This window comes from Schistocerca americana, chromosome 10 (assembly GCF_021461395.2).
Source record: "Schistocerca americana isolate TAMUIC-IGC-003095 chromosome 10, iqSchAmer2.1, whole genome shotgun sequence".
In the NCBI taxonomy this organism is placed as follows: Eukaryota; Metazoa; Arthropoda; class Insecta; order Orthoptera; family Acrididae; genus Schistocerca; species Schistocerca americana.
The window spans coordinates 195,398,213-195,413,991 of record NC_060128.1 but is presented as its reverse complement, the minus strand read 5'-3'; the positions used below and the strand labels follow the sequence as shown (position 1 = coordinate 195,413,991).

At 45.0% G+C, this 15,779-nt stretch overlaps 1 protein-coding gene across 1 annotated transcript in view; it reads right to left on the bottom strand.

The window, feature by feature from the left end:
* The window catches only part of LOC124552601 (protein AAR2 homolog), a 108,008-nt gene that overhangs the window by 28,142 nt on the left and 64,087 nt on the right, over positions 1-15,779 (bottom strand). Inside the window, exon 4 of the mRNA XM_047126927.1 lies at positions 1,937-2,181. Coding sequence (XP_046982883.1) covers positions 1,937-2,181 — 245 coding nt within the window. The remainder of the gene's footprint in view (positions 1-1,936; positions 2,182-15,779) is intronic.

Genomic DNA, 15,779 nt, shown 5'->3' with positions numbered 1-15,779 from the left:
AGGGTGGCCCCTGGGGCAGAGGGGGTGGGGGCCATGGGGGAGGAGGATTTGGAAGGGAGGGATTTGGGAGGCAGGGGCAGAGCCCCCTGATGGGCGGAGGAGGCGGAGGGGGGACAGGATAGGGGTGAGGATACCGCGGAAGGAGTGGACACAACTGAGGCAAACGAAGTGGTCAATGGCACGGGATGAAGGCGGTCATACTTCTTCCTGGCCTCAGAATAAGAGAGCCGATCCAAAGTTCTGATTTCTTGTATCTTCTTCTCCTTCTGATAGGCGGGGCAGTCTGAGGATCTAGGCGAGTGGACGCCAGGACAATTAATGCACCGAGGTGGTGGGGTGCATGTATGTTCCTCACGAAGAGGACGTCCACAATCGCCACAAAGGGGCTCAGCCTCACACCGTGACGACATGTGCCCAAAGCGCAAACACCTAAAACAGCGCATAGGAGGCGGGACGTACAGTCGCACGTCACACTGGTAGCACATCACCTTTACCTTCTCTGGGAGAACGTCCCCCTCGAAGGCGAGGATGAAGGCCCCGGTGTCGATGCGACGGTCTTTGGGGCCGCGCTGGACTCGCCGGACGAAATGCACGCCTCGGTGCTCCAGGTTGGCCCTGAGCTCCTCATCAGATTGTAGCAGGAGGTCACGATGAAAAATAACCCCCTGCGTCCTATTTAGTGCCAGATGTGGGACAATGGACACTGGGATGTCCCCTAGGCGGTCGCACGCCTGGAGTGCCGCCGACTGTGTGGTAGAGGTGGTCTTGATAAGAACGGACCCTGAACGCATCTTGCTGAGAGCCTCGATTTCCCCGAAGATGTCCTCAATGTGCTGAACAAAGAACATGGGCTTGGAGGTGACGAACGTCCCCCCATCGGTTCGAGAACAGACCAAATAGCGGGGGAAGTACTTCGCCCCAAGCCGGCGGGCCTGTCCCTCCTCCCAAGGAGTGGCCAAGGGGGAAAGGGCAGGAGAACCAGGACTAGAAACGGTACCTTTCTTTTGAAAGACTCGGCCGCAGAGCGACCTGATACGTGTTGACGTTTCATGTGCGAAACGTCCGCCCCGATACCACCCACTCCGACCAGGGGCTCTCCCCACGGGCGCCACCCAGCCGCAGCAAGGGCCACCTGGCAGGATGACCATTGCCGGGAGTCCTGATGCCCCGAGGAGATGGGCATCTACTCCTCGGCCGACGTGGGGAGGGTGCAGCTCAGGTATCGGCAGTACGATCCCTGTGTTGTCAGGGGGCTACAACCTAGAGGGTACATGAACACCCCACCACAACGGGCTGGCTACCGTGCTGGATTTCTGGTGCCACGGAAAGTCCATCATGATCACTGGGGCAGATGGAGATGCACTATGGGCGTAACTTGGACAACCCATCAGGTGTTTAGGCCCAATTTGAGGAATAGTGGGTACGGTTACAACGCCGGTACAATACTGAGTGCCAAGGTCTTAGTGCACTGAGGACCAGTGGTACACCACGTAAGGTGCCCTTCCCCAAAAGGCTCGTACTTCTGTAGAATTTTGAAAAATGGAGGTCAAACCCCAAGGGGGACCATCACACGGAAGGCCGAAACGGTTGAAACTCCTTTTAGTCGCCTCGTACGACAGGCAGGAATACCGCGGGCCTATTCTAATCCCCGAACCCGCAGGGGGAGCTCTCCTGACAGTAACACATTACCAGTACACGTCTCGTCAGTCCACGATAATGGCAGTGTGTGATAGTACATAACACAGATTTGTATTAGCTGGCAAATAAATGCACAAATCGCATTCCGAGTACGGGAATGCTCCCGGAACAGAAAATGTGATGCTCTACAGAGCTACAATCGGCTGTATCACTTTCTAGAGAAGGAAATTGATACAGAAGTCGGACGAGGGTCATACAGAATACAGCTAAGCAGCAGACAAAACAAGGGCGGAGTGACCTCGGCGGGCGTGGCGCCCCGCGGCCAGCCCTGCAGCGGCAGCGGGGTGAGGCGCGGCGCGGTGCCGGGCAGCGGCCGCAGCGCCGGCAGCAGCCGCTCCTCCCGCTCCTCCGCCGTCGCGCCGCTCCGCCTCCCCCGCCGACCCTCCTCCGCTCCGGCTCCGTCTCCGTCGGGCGGCGTGGGCGCCATCTCCGGGGCGGACCGCACTTGCCCGCACTCGGGCATCAGCCTCTCTGCCAGCCGTGCTGTCGGGGGAGAGAGAGCTGTCAGTAGGCGCACGCTTACGATTCGGATGGGCATAATTTTTAGGGGTCGGCAGAACTTATATGTACTTCTGCAACTACATATATACTCTGCAGAACTACATATATACTCTGCAGGCCACCGTACGGTGCACGGTGGAGGGTACCCCCTACCACCACTCGTCACTTCCTTTTCTCTTCCACTCGCAAACAGACCCGCGGAAAAAAGACACTCCGTAAGCCTCCGGACGAGCCCTAATTTCTCAAACTTATCTTCACAGTCCTTACACAAAATGTATGTTGGAGGCAGTAGAATTGTTCTCCGGTCAGCTTCAAACAATAGTTCTCTTCATTTTTTCAGAAGTGTCAGTCGAAAACAACACTGTCTTCTCCTCAGGGATTCACATTTATGTTCCCAAAGCATCTCCGTAATACTCATGGGTTTTTTTTTTTTTTTTTTTTGTGGTTTTAGGGCGTACAACTACAGTGGTCATTAGCGCCCAGACTAAATTATGAATGCACAGTGAGGCACAAGGTTAAAACAGCAACTAAAAAGGACAACACTATAAAAGGCACATTAACAGGCAAGGGATTAAAAGAAAACAGTATAATCAAATGTCCTTAGACAGGTTTGTCAAGTGGATAAAACGAAGAACACAAGCAGCTGCTCCTGGGTCATGCAGAGGAGTATACAAAGTTCCCATAAACCAGCTTTGAGCAGACGATCGAGCAATATAGACGAAGTAGGACGGTTCAATCCGCTCCCCACGATGTTCCGCTGAGAACACGGAGGACATTTACGGAACGGGTACAACGGGCAGCCAAATACGACACATGTGGAGACCAGCTAAGTTTCCTGTCAAATGTAGGACCTAAAAATTTTGTTGTCTCCACAAATGAGAGATTAGTGGGACCGAGATGGAAGGACAGTGGGAGAAACTCTTTGTAGCGCCAGAAGTTAATACAGACCGTCTTCTCGGCAGAAAAACGGAAGCCATTGGCGACACTCCAGGAGTAAAGACGGTCAAGACAATGCTGAAGACAGCGCTCCAGAAACATGTACACTGCGTGCTGCAGTAGATGGTAAAATCGTCCACGAAAAGGGAGCCTGATATATCAGCTGGGAGGCAATCCATTATTGGATTGATCGCTATGGCGAAGAGAGCAATGCTCAAAACCGAGCCCTGTGGCACCTCATTCTCCTGGTGAAAGGCGTCGGAGAGGACAGAACACACACATACCCTGAACTGTCGATCCATTAAAAAGGCACGAATAAAAAGAGGGAGACGATCGCAAAGGCCACATGTACTCATGGCGTGCAGAATGCCCGCCCTCCAACAGGTGTCGTAAGCCTTCTCCAAATCAAAGAACACAGCCACTGTCTGGCGCTTCTGCAAGAAGTTATTCATAATTAAGGTCGACACGGTAACCAGATGGTCAACAGCAGAGCGGCACCTACGAAATCCACATTGTACATCGGTAAGTAGCCGCCGAGATTCGAGCGGACAAACCAAACGAGAGTTAACCATTCTTTCCATCACCTTACAGACACAGCTGGTAGGGGAAATGGGTCGATAACTGGAAGGCAAGTGCTTGTCCTTCCCCGGCTTAGGAACCGGAACAAAAGATTCGTGCCAGCATGTGGGACATGACCCTCAATCCAGATGCGATTATAAGTACAAAGAAGAAAACCTTTACCCACAGGAGACAGGTTCTTCAGCATCTGAACACGAATAGAATCAGGCCCTGGAGAGGAGGACCGTGACCGGGCAAGTGCACTTCAGAGTTCCCGCATGGTGAATGGAGCATTATAACTTTCACGATTCGAGGAGCGGAAGTTAGGTGGCCTAGCCTTCTCTGCCTGTTTGCGGGGGAGGAAGGCAGGGTGATAATGAGCGGAGCTCGAAACCTCTGCGAAAAAGCGGCCGAAGGCATCGGAGACATCCTCAGGGGCCACAAGGACATCATTCGCGACCGTCAAGGCAGAAACTGGTGAGTGGACCTTAGTGCCAGATAGCCAGTGCAGGCTACCCCAGACAACAGAAGGAGGAGTAAAACTGTTGAAGGTGCTTGTGAAAGCAGCCCAGCTGGCTTTCTTGCTTTCTTTAATAACATGACGACACTGCGCACGTAATCGTTTATAACTGATACAATTCGCCACCATAGGGTGGCGTTTAAAGGTGCGTAAAGCACCACAACGGGCACGTAAAGCGTCTCTACATGCTGCGGTCCACCAGTGGACCGGTACGCGACGTGGAGAAGAAGTGGTATGAGGGATGGAATATTCGGCAGCAGTGAGAATGACTTCCGTGAGGCGTGCAACCTGACTACTGCAGCTTGTGAAGGTTTGATCCTGAAAGGTCACCCTGGAAGAGAAGAGCCCCCAGTCTCCATTGGAGATGTTCCAACTAGTTGAGCACGGAGAGGGGGTTTGATGAAGGAAATGGATAACACAAGGGAAGTGGTCGCTCGAATACGTATCAGAAAGAGCATACCACTCAAACCGGCATGCAAGTTGGGTAGTACATATAGAGAGGTCTAAATGGGAATAGGCGTGAGTTGTGTCCGAAAGAAAAGTAGGGGCGCCAGTTTTGAGGCAGACAAGATTGAGGTGGTTGGAAAGGTCTGCTAACAGGGAGCCCCTCGGGCAGGATGCTGGAGAGCCCCAAAGGGGGTGGTGGGCATTGAAGTCTCCAGTCAACAAACATGGTGCAGGTAGCTGAGCAGTAATTTGCACCATGTCTGCCCTGGTAACGGCAGACGACAATGGAGTGTAAACAGTACAAATGGAAAATGTGAAAGTGGGGAGAGTAATTCGGATGGCAACCGCCTGCAGATCGGTGTGCAATGTGATGGGATCGTAGTAAACATCATCCCGGACCAGCAACATAACCCCTCCATAAGCCGGAATACCTACCACAGGGGGTAGGTCAAAACGCACAGAGGTATTGTGTGCCAAGTCAATACGATCACATGGCCAGAGCTCCGTTTCCTGGAGAGATACTACGAGCGGACAGTGCAAGCGTAGCAGCAAAGTTCTCCTTCTTGGAAGGTTGTTTAGTCGAAGTACTGGTCGATGGCTGGGAGTTCGGGGTACGTAGGAAGTCTTCACGGGACGGTTCCTTCTTGAAGGCCCGTGTATCTGACTTCTGAGTCTTAGTTTTGGCAGAGGCTGATGAAGGTGCTCGTGTCTTAGGGGTGACGGGAGGAAGAGGAGATGTTGACCGGGCGATCTTAGCACTGGCCGAACGGACGACCATAGCACTAAAGGTCAGATCGCACGTCTACGTCGTCACCCCCCTGGTAGGCCGAGGAGAGGCGAGGACGGTACTGTATTTCCCCGCTGGGAGCTGCGTGGGATTCCTACTAGCAAATAGCTTGCGAGCAGCCGAGGTGGACACTTTCTCTTTGACCCGAATTTCCTGTATACAGCGTTCATCCTTGTAGATGGGACAGTCGCGGGAGGACACTGCATGGTCACCCTGACAGTTCACGCAACGACGAGACGGGGGTGGACAGTCACCCTCATGGGCGTCCCTGCCACAAGTGACGCATTTAGCCGCATTGGAACAAGACTGGCGGGTGTGATTAAAATGCTGACACTGGTAGCAGCACGTAGGTGTCGGGACATAGGGGCAAACAGAAATAACCTCGTAGCCCACTTTGATGCACGACAGCAGCTGAACAATATCAAAGGTCACGAAAAGTGTCCGGGTCGGTACAAGGTCATTGCCGACCTTTTTCATGACCCTATAGACAGCCATCACACCCTGCTCAGCGAGGAAAGACTGAATCTCCTTGTCAATCAATCCGTGGAGTGATCTAGTATATACCACACCACGTGACGAATTCAAAGTGCGGTGAGCCTCCACCCGGACAGGGAACGTGTACAGGAGTGTGGCCCGAAGCAGTTTTTGTGCCTGAAAGGTGCTCTCAGTTTCCAACAACAAGGTACCGTTACGCATCCTGGTACAAGACTTGACAGGTCCGGCAATGGCATCTATGCCCTTCTGAATAATGAAAGGGTTGACAGATGAAAAATCCTGTCCGTCCTCAGATCTAGAAACTACGAGGAACTTTGGAGCAGGCGGTAGTACTTTTGTCACTGGTGGCTGGTCAAGTTTCCATTTTTAGGCAGAAGTTGAGAGAGAAGAAGAGAAATCAATTGCGGAGGAATCCCATGATTGCCAGCGTCTCTGATGGTGCGCTCCTTCCTTGTGGAGACCCTCTCAGAGGACCCCCCCCCCCCCCCTTAGGTGAATGTTTACACCTCAGGTCACACCTCCCGAGAAACGGACGGAGGGACCAATCGGCACAGTCGGAAGGTGTCAGCTCAGGCAATCACCCCTCCCTGGGCCTGGCCTTTACCAGGGGGTACGTGCGTGCCTTACTTGTCTACCCAGGGCGGGGAATTATAAAGTTACCCCGTCACCAGTTACGCGTGCGAACGCGTGTGTCGGCCTTCAGGCATGCACAGGGAGGAAAGAAGAATAGGAAAAAAAAGGGGGGAGGGAGAGAAAGGACAGACTGTCTCAAACACCGAGGCGGAGACCATAGGGTGGACAAGAAGGCAAGGTAAAAAGTAAGGAATACACAGTGAGAAACGGAGAAGGACAAAGAAAGGAAACAAACAAAGGAAGGAAGAAACCAGAATAAGCGAAAAACCAAAATGACCACAAATGTAAGTCATTGAACCGTCCGTCTCCGGACGCAGGTGCAAACTATCCCCTTGAGGGGGAGGGACTCCTTTTAGTTGCCTCGTGTGTTGTTGAAACCTACCGGTAACAAATCTAGCAGCCCGGCTCCGAACTGTTTTGATGTCTCCGTTTAATCCGACCTGCCGCAGATCCCGTACACTCAATCAGTCGGCCTACTCGAGAATGGGTTGTACTAGTGTCCTACGTGGAGTCTCGTATACACCCAAGCCACGTTTTCCTAAAATCCTCCCAGTAATATGAATTTGAGCATTTTTATTCACTCTCACAATCCTTATTTATTTATTTATTTATTTATTTATTTATGGCTTACACGCTCATTCAATTTCGTATCACTTTACTGTGTAGCAGCTAGACATTTAATAAATTTTAAAGTTTTGTACGTGGTTGGAGCAGCAACTGTAGCACGAAATCATCTTGTACAAATAATAAACATCTAGAATGAGATTTTCACTCTGCAGCGGAGTGTGCGTTGATATGAAACTTCCTGGCAGATTAAAACTGTGTGCCCGACCGAGACTCGAACTCGGGACCTTTGCCTTTCGCGGGCAAGTGCTCTACCATCTGAGCTAACGAAGCACGACACACGCCCGGTCCTCACAGCTTTACTTCTGCCAGTATCTCGTGTCCTACCTTCCAAACTTTACAGAAGCTCTCCTGCGAACCTTGCAGAACTAGCACTCCTGAAAGAAAGGATATTGCGGAGACATGGCTTAGCCACAGCCTGGGGGATGTTTCCAGAATGAGATTTTCACTCTGCAGCGGAGTGTGCGTTGATATGAAACTTCCTGGCAGATTAAAACTGTGTGCCCGACCGAGACTTGAACTCGGGACCTTTGCCTTTCGTGGGCAAGTGCTCTACCATCTGAGCTACCGAAGCACGACTCACACCCGGTCCTCACAGCTTTACTTCTGCCAGTATCTCGTCTCCTACCTTCCAAACTTTACAGAAGCTCTCCTGCGAACATCTAATCAATTGCGAACTTTACCACTGTTTCAAAAACATCGTCTTCAGCAGGAAAATATGGACACACTAAGCAAATTAACTCGTATAGGTTGCCCGTATTTTCCTTCTGAAGACGACGTTTTTATAAATATTGAAACCGTGGTAAAGGGATTTAAATACACCTCCCAATTTGCAACTGATGGGCTGTTTTTAATTTCTACAAAAATATTTAGTGAACGTGACTGTCTAGCACCACACTAATAATGCTGTACTCAAACAATACAGGTCTGTTTTTCCTACTGAACTGCATTAAATTACAGTTTTCAATGTTTAGCACTAGCTACCACTCATCACACCAACCAGAAATTTTGTGTAAGTCATCTCCTACACATCACTGAACAATATGTGTGGGAGCCACCTCTGGGTACACAATATAAAATGTTTTTGCAAGTGTTTTACAATTTTATAGTGGAATGTATATAATGACAACAGAATACCTTATATTGTGTACCCAGTGGTGGCTCCCACACTTATTGTTGCAAGTATTGGGTGTTTCCTGCCCATCCCTACATTTTACAATTCTTGACACTTTTCTTATTCTGAATAAGTAGCGTGTATTAGCTCAGCTGTCTACTCGACATGCGTCATTCAATAATGTATACCTGTTCCCGTCTTAATTCTGCTATCGGTTACCATATATCTTTCCTCAAAGAATGTGATGCGTTACCATGTATTTGCTCAATACTAGAGGCGTGGATATTATTGTGAGAACATCATTTTGGAAACCCTACACATCCAATAATGTTTGATGTAAGTGAATGTTGAGTAACGAATTGCTCCTCCTTTAGGAGCATGATATTGATTTTTACACATTTTATATTTTTGTGTTATGGTTACTGTAAGTGGCCACATATTCCTTCCTGTTTTGAGTTTTTTCCCCACATTATTTTTTTTATATTGAACCAATGACACGGTTTTTAATGTATTTTGTTTTATGATGATATCACGCACTATAAGTCACAAAGTACTTGACGTTACCATACCGTTCGATACATTTTATAATGCGGGTGACATTCGGTTAACACCCTTTCATGCACTGCATATTGGTTGTTACTTAAAAAAAATTCTGTGGGTTATCTTTCCATACAAATAGCCTGGTCTGACTTCTGTATGTCTAGAAATAGCTTTCAGACACTGATGACTTACGATATAAGGCAGTTGTTATACCTGGTATGCCAGCAGTTTGTGGAGTACTCTATTTCTATTATTTGTGGAATTTTGTACTTACCTCATGTATATTTTTGTTAATATGACATTTAAAATAATGCAGTTTGCCCAGGGATATGCTATGCACTGTATATAGTACTTTATGTCCATAATGTATGCTGTGGTCACTGATTGATTGTGTACGCGACATCAACTAAGTCTGACACTCCGACAATATATACGACGTGCCTATGGTACATGCAATCGAGAGTCTTAAAGTTTTGGATGAATACGAATCTGTGACAACATATTACCAGCTGTTGTCAGTTACCATGTGGTTGTAAGAAATTTGTGCACTAATATTTTATCTTAATGCGAGATATTTAGTGCTATTTATACATGGCATTGTATGCAGACAATGTAGTGCTTTCCGAAATTGGTTTTACAGGTGCTCGACTGTGCCAAGCAGTCAAAATTAGCTAATCGCACGATTAAATAAAAATCGCACGATTAAATAAAAATCGCACGATTAAATAAAAATCGCACGATTAAATAAAAATCGCACGATTAAATAAAAATCGCACGATTAAATAAAAATCGCACGATTAAATAAAAATCGCACGATTAAATAAAAATCGCACGATTAAATAAAAATCGCACGATTAAATAAAAATCGCACGATTAAATAAAAATCGCACGACAGCCTACTACGTACTGTGTTTAATTTTATTAAACATCGGGAGGCTCTGGATCCCCACAAATACAAAATTTTAAGGTGGTGGTGGTTGTTAGTGTTTAACGTCATGTCGACAATGAGGTCATTAGAGACGGAGCACAAGCTCGGGTGAGGGAAGGATTGGGAAGGAAATCGGCCGTGCCCTTTCAAAGGAACCATCCCAGCATTTGCCTGAAACAATTTAGGGAAATCATGGAACACCTAAATCAGGATGGCTGGAGACGGGATTGAACCATCGTCCTCCCGAATGCAAAATTTTAAGGACTTTTGCTAGTACAATATGGGTTTCTGTAATTAAATACCAATACATTTGGATAAAGATGCTGAAGCTACACGAATGTATACGGTTTAGTAAAAATTGTCTGCAGGAGGTGATACAGAGGTGTGTAAATGTAAAAATAAAATGCAAATCAACAGCAGGCATGCACGTGAAGTTCTATAGTAAAAAAAATTGGGTCAGATATGAGCTACAGGATAAATATAAACAGAAAGTCGCATTGAAACATAGTCTGTACTTAGCACATATGAAAGTGAGCAAGATTTTGTCACCCTTACAGTTCAATGGGATTTATGTTGCATTTCAGAATTATGCACATTATGTAAGTGACAATATTGGAGAAAGCTAAAGTAATAAGTTACATAAATTGGTTCAGACAAGTAGTTGAGACTGGTGAGAAGCTCAGGTCTTTCAACTTGTCCAATATAACATTCTCCACTGAGGTGATAACAGTTTTGGGAAGGTGGTTGAAGTTCTATGTTAAACCAAAGCTACGCAATAACAAAATTAAAAATATAATTGCTAATACCAAAGTGGCAGTAGATACGGCTCAGGTGTCGGGTACGAGTACAACATCATCGCTTGTAAAGCAGCAAAAAGTATTGAAAGGCAGATTATGTGAGACAATACTGACAGACGTTCTAATGCTTTTGAGGCTAGAATTTTACAGGGAATAAACAACAAGTTAAAAGATAATAGGGCCATTGCAGTTAAGGCAGATAAGGGGGATACTTTGGTTATTTTGAAGCAAGAGGATTATAAAACGAAAGTAGAGGAATTTTTTACTAACAATAACATCGCAAAACTCAGTTGTGATCCCACTAATCGATTCAATGCTTTGATTGAAAGGGCAGTTAAACAATGCAACTTCATACTTTCTGGTAAAGACAGCAGAGAATGCATCGTTATGAATCCTAAGGCTCCAAGACTTGCGAGTTCAACCTAAGCTACATCAGAATGACATCCCTCTTCGTCCGGTCGTAAATTCTATTGACAGGCCAGCTTGTAAGTTATGCAAGAAATTAGATTCCATTATTACAGGGTACTTCACAGTTGAGACAAAACACAAAGTAAAAAATTCTGTTGAGGTTGCTGAACATATTAAAGACATAGAGATACCGGTAGGGGGAAAGTTTGTTTCTTTTGATATAGTTAACTTGTACACCAATGTACAAATAGCAGAAACCACTGAGATAATTAGCAACGATCTACTGAAGTATCAGAAAATCAGTTTGCAAGAGATACACGAGATAACTGACATACTTCACCTGATTCTGGCTTATAACTATTTGACATCTGGTGGTTCACTTTACTTGCAGCCTGAGGGCTTAGCGATAGGGAGCGGTCTTGCAGGCACCCCAGCATCCACCATAAGCCGACGGAAACCAATACTACAACTCATAGTGACTCACATCATCCTGATTCACATAAACATGCCTTTAGTAACGAAGTGAGTAAAAAGTTCGACACATTGAAGGAAACAGCTTGTGGACATGGTTATGATAGTAGAATGGTTTCAGCTATGCACAGTAGAAAATAGCTCTGTAGAAAAGAGTGTGGATAGTATTACACTAACAAAGGAGTGCCCTAAAGAAAAAGTCAAGTATGCTACGTTGCCATACTTTGGGCACATTTCTTGTGAGATAGCTAAGGCTTTCCAAAATACAAAGTTATAGATAAGTTTTCACACACAGAATCAATTTGGCAGATCTCTACTCTGTAATACCCACAAGGCTTAAGTAATGGAGCAATCTGGAATTTATACAGTCAGTTGTGATTACTGTGGAAAATACTATGACAGATATGGAAAGAAATTTTGGAACTGGACTGAGCCAACATAGGGATATTAGTAGCAGTAATAAATCTTGCACTAGAAGTTTGACATGTTAATAGTTAAAGCAGACTGGTGAACATCTACGAAGAAATGGAAATGTATACTGCTTTTTTGTTAGCATCCAGAACATGCATTCATGAAAAGCAGGAATTTCCAGCAGAATTTTAAAAAAAGGTGTTCTGTTAGGCTCTGTTGCATTGTATTTGGATGTTGCTTTTGCATTTTAATGCAACCTCAGACCCTTTGCTGTGTAACTGATTTCATTTTTTAAGGCTCTTATCCTTAACAATTTGGATTTACATTGAATGGCTCCCAAAGGGTTTTTTAATTTGTATAAGCTTATAATGTATGTTATATTGAGACAAAATTATACTTGTAATATCTCTATTACACTGTGTACACAGCAAATGCTCCTTCAATTCGTATTGCAATTGTTGTTTGTTTGTTTGCTGCCCCACCCTACATTTATATCTATTGACACCGTATTTATACTTAATAAGTAGTTTGTCTTAGCACATCCGTCAGTCAATGTAAATACAATAACGTATACCTGTTCCTTCCTTACTTCTGCTATTGGTTACCCTGTATCTCTCCTCAAAGTAGAACCGAGCGAGGTGGCGCAGTGGTTAGCACACTGGACTCGCATTCGGGAGGACGACGGTTCAATCCTGTCTCCGGCCATCCTGATTCAGGTTTTCCGTGATTTCCCTAAATCGTTTCAGGCAAATGCCGGGATGGTTCCTTTGAAAGGGCACGGCCGATTTCCTTCCCCATCCTTCCCTCACCCGAGCTTGCGCTCCGTCTCTAATGACCTCGTTGTCGACGGGACGTTAAACACTACTCTCCTCCTCCTCCTCAAAGTATGTGATACGTTTCCATGTAGTTGCTCAAAATTAGAGTCATGTATATGATAGTGAGAACAATGCTTTGGCATCTTTATGGCTCCAATAATGTATGATGTAGTAATGTTGAATACGTATGATCTCAAACTGCTCTGGTTTAGGACTATGGTTCATATTTCAGAGTTATGCTCATTTTTACGTGGCCTCATAATCTTTCTAGTTCTGGCAATTTCTTATTTTTACCATTATTCTCTGACGTCATTTTGCAATACAAAGAATTTTTATTGAATTACTTGTTGTAAGTGCTGTGTGTCTGTTGCCATTCCCTACATTTGTTGACACATTTTTTATTCTGAATAAGTAGTGTGTATTAGCTCATCTATTTACTTGATATGAGTCATTCATTCAATAATGTATACCTGTTCCCGTCTTAACTCCGCAATTGGTTACCACATATCTTTCCTCAAAGGATTTGATGTGTTACCTTGTGTTTTTGCTCAATGTTAGAGGCATGTACATGACTGTGGGAGCATTGTTTTGGATACCCTACATATCCAATAATGTTTGATGTAGTGAATGCTGAGTAACAAACTGCTCTTCCTTAGGAGTATGCTACTGACTTTTACACATTTCATATTTTGGTGTTATGGTTACTTTATATGACCAAACAGCCCCTCTTGCTTTGAGGCTGCTTTTCTCCTCATTTACAGTTGCTTCCCATATTATTTCTCTTTATGCTGAAACGATCTCATGGTTTTGTGATGTAATTTACATTATAATACAGGGTGTACATAAAGTTTAGGAACACTTTCTATTATTTATTGCATAAGAACCAAACATTGTACAGATATCATACATATATCATTTTGAAGAGAAACCCTGAAAATTTTTTCACGTATACCACCACAGCACAGTTCGGTAATTTGCCGATAGTCAGTATTAGTCACAAACATTGCGAGTCCAAGTGCGGAGCGAGCTTTCTGTGTGTAAGAGTTCGAGAAAAAGAAGTGTGCTACAGCTGTTCAACGGATGTTTAGAACTGAGTACGGTTAAGAAGCCACCAACAAGGAAGGCCATTTACCACTGGCACAACAAATTCGTTACAACAGGTTGCTTGTCCCCAGCAAAGAGAAGCACACGTCCCAGTGTAAGTGAAGTGAATGTGGAGCGTGTACGAGAGAAATTCATACGGAGTCCAAAGAAATCGGTGTGTTCCGTATCCCGTGAACTCGAAATGGCTCCAGTGACAATGTGGAAAGTATTGCAATAGAAGCAGTCTACAAAACCATAGAAATTGGAGCAAGTGCGGAAACTCAATGACGATGACAAAAACAAGTGTTTTGAGTCTTGTTTGTAGTTGCAACAATTGAATGAGGATGGGATGGCATTGTCGATTGCTTAATTGTTGGTGACAAAGCCACTTTCCACACTAATGGGAAAGTGAACAGGCATAATTGTCGAATCTGGGGTACAAAGCATCCACACAAATGCATTGAATTTGAGTGTGATTCCCCAAAAGTAAATTTTTTTTTGTGACTTGTCACATCTAAAATATACAAGCCATTCTTCTTCACTGAGAGCACTGTCACTGGATTTTCCTACTTGGACATGTTGCAATAATGGCTGATGCCTCAAATGCAATCAGACTCTGCATTCACCTTTCACCAGGACGTGGCTCCATCCCATTTTCATCGTGAAATTCGTGGGTACCTGAATGCGGAGCGGCCACACTGATGGATTAGCCGTGCTGCAGATGGGGACAGCTGTTTCACAAAATGGCCTCCCCGATCACCAGATCTCACTCTGTGCGACTTTTTTCTTTGGGGCACATTCGAGATCTGGGGTACGTACCGCAGAGCTCCGAGAGAGAATACAAGACGTGACTGCCACAGTTGACAATGCCACGCTGGGACAGGTACGGCAAGAATTCGATTACCGCATTGACATCTGGCGGGTCACTCGTGGTTTGCATATCAAATTTTTGTAAAAAAAACTTTCAGAGTTTCTCTTCAAAATGCAATATGTATGACATCTGTACGATGTTTAGTTCTTGTGCAATAAATAACTGAATGTGTTCCCGGACTTTATGTACACCCTGTATTATCACACGCTGTAAGTCATGAAGTACTTCATGTTCTCAACACTGATTAATACATTCTATAATGCATGTGATATTTGTTACCATCTTTTCACACATTGCACATTGGTTGTCGCTTAAAAAAAAAAAAAAAAAAAATACCTGTGGGTTATCTTTCTGTACAAATAGTCAGGTCTGGCTAGTGTGTGTCTAGAAATAGCTTTCAACCAGAAGTTGATGGAGTATTCTGTTGCTAATATTTATGGAATTTTGTACATACCTCATGTATATTTTTGTTAATATGATGTTTAAAATAATGTAGTTTGCCCAGTGGTATGCCATGTACTATACAGTATATAATATTTTACGTCCATTTGTATACACTTAATGTCTTCTTTGGTTGCTGACCATTTTTATACACGACATCAACTAACTCTGCCACACCAGCAATATATGTAATGTGCCTATGATATGTGACGTGCCTACGGTATGTGCTATCGAGAGTCTTACAGTCTTTGGACGAATACAAATCTGTGACAAGGAATTACCAGCTGCTGTCAGTTACCGTGTGGTTGTAAGAAATTTGTGCACTAATATCTTATCTTTATGTGAGGTGCTTAAAGTGTTATTTATGCGTGACATTATATCCAGATGATGATGTGCTTTTCCATGTCGGTTTTACAGCTGCCTCACAAAAGCAAGTATTCGAAATCAGCTAATCCCACAATTAATAAAAATTGCATTACAGCCTACTACGCATCATGTTTAATTTTATTAAACATCTGGAGGCTGTGGATCCCCACAAATACAAAATTTATGTATATACAGAATATCACACTTCCCTGGGGCACTCGTAACGATATCCTCACGTGACGAAGACTCACCGTCGACAACAACATATTGGTTTATGTTACTTAGGCTGTTTTTGAGCCACAGTCATATCTGGGACTCTATTCTGTACGCTCGTA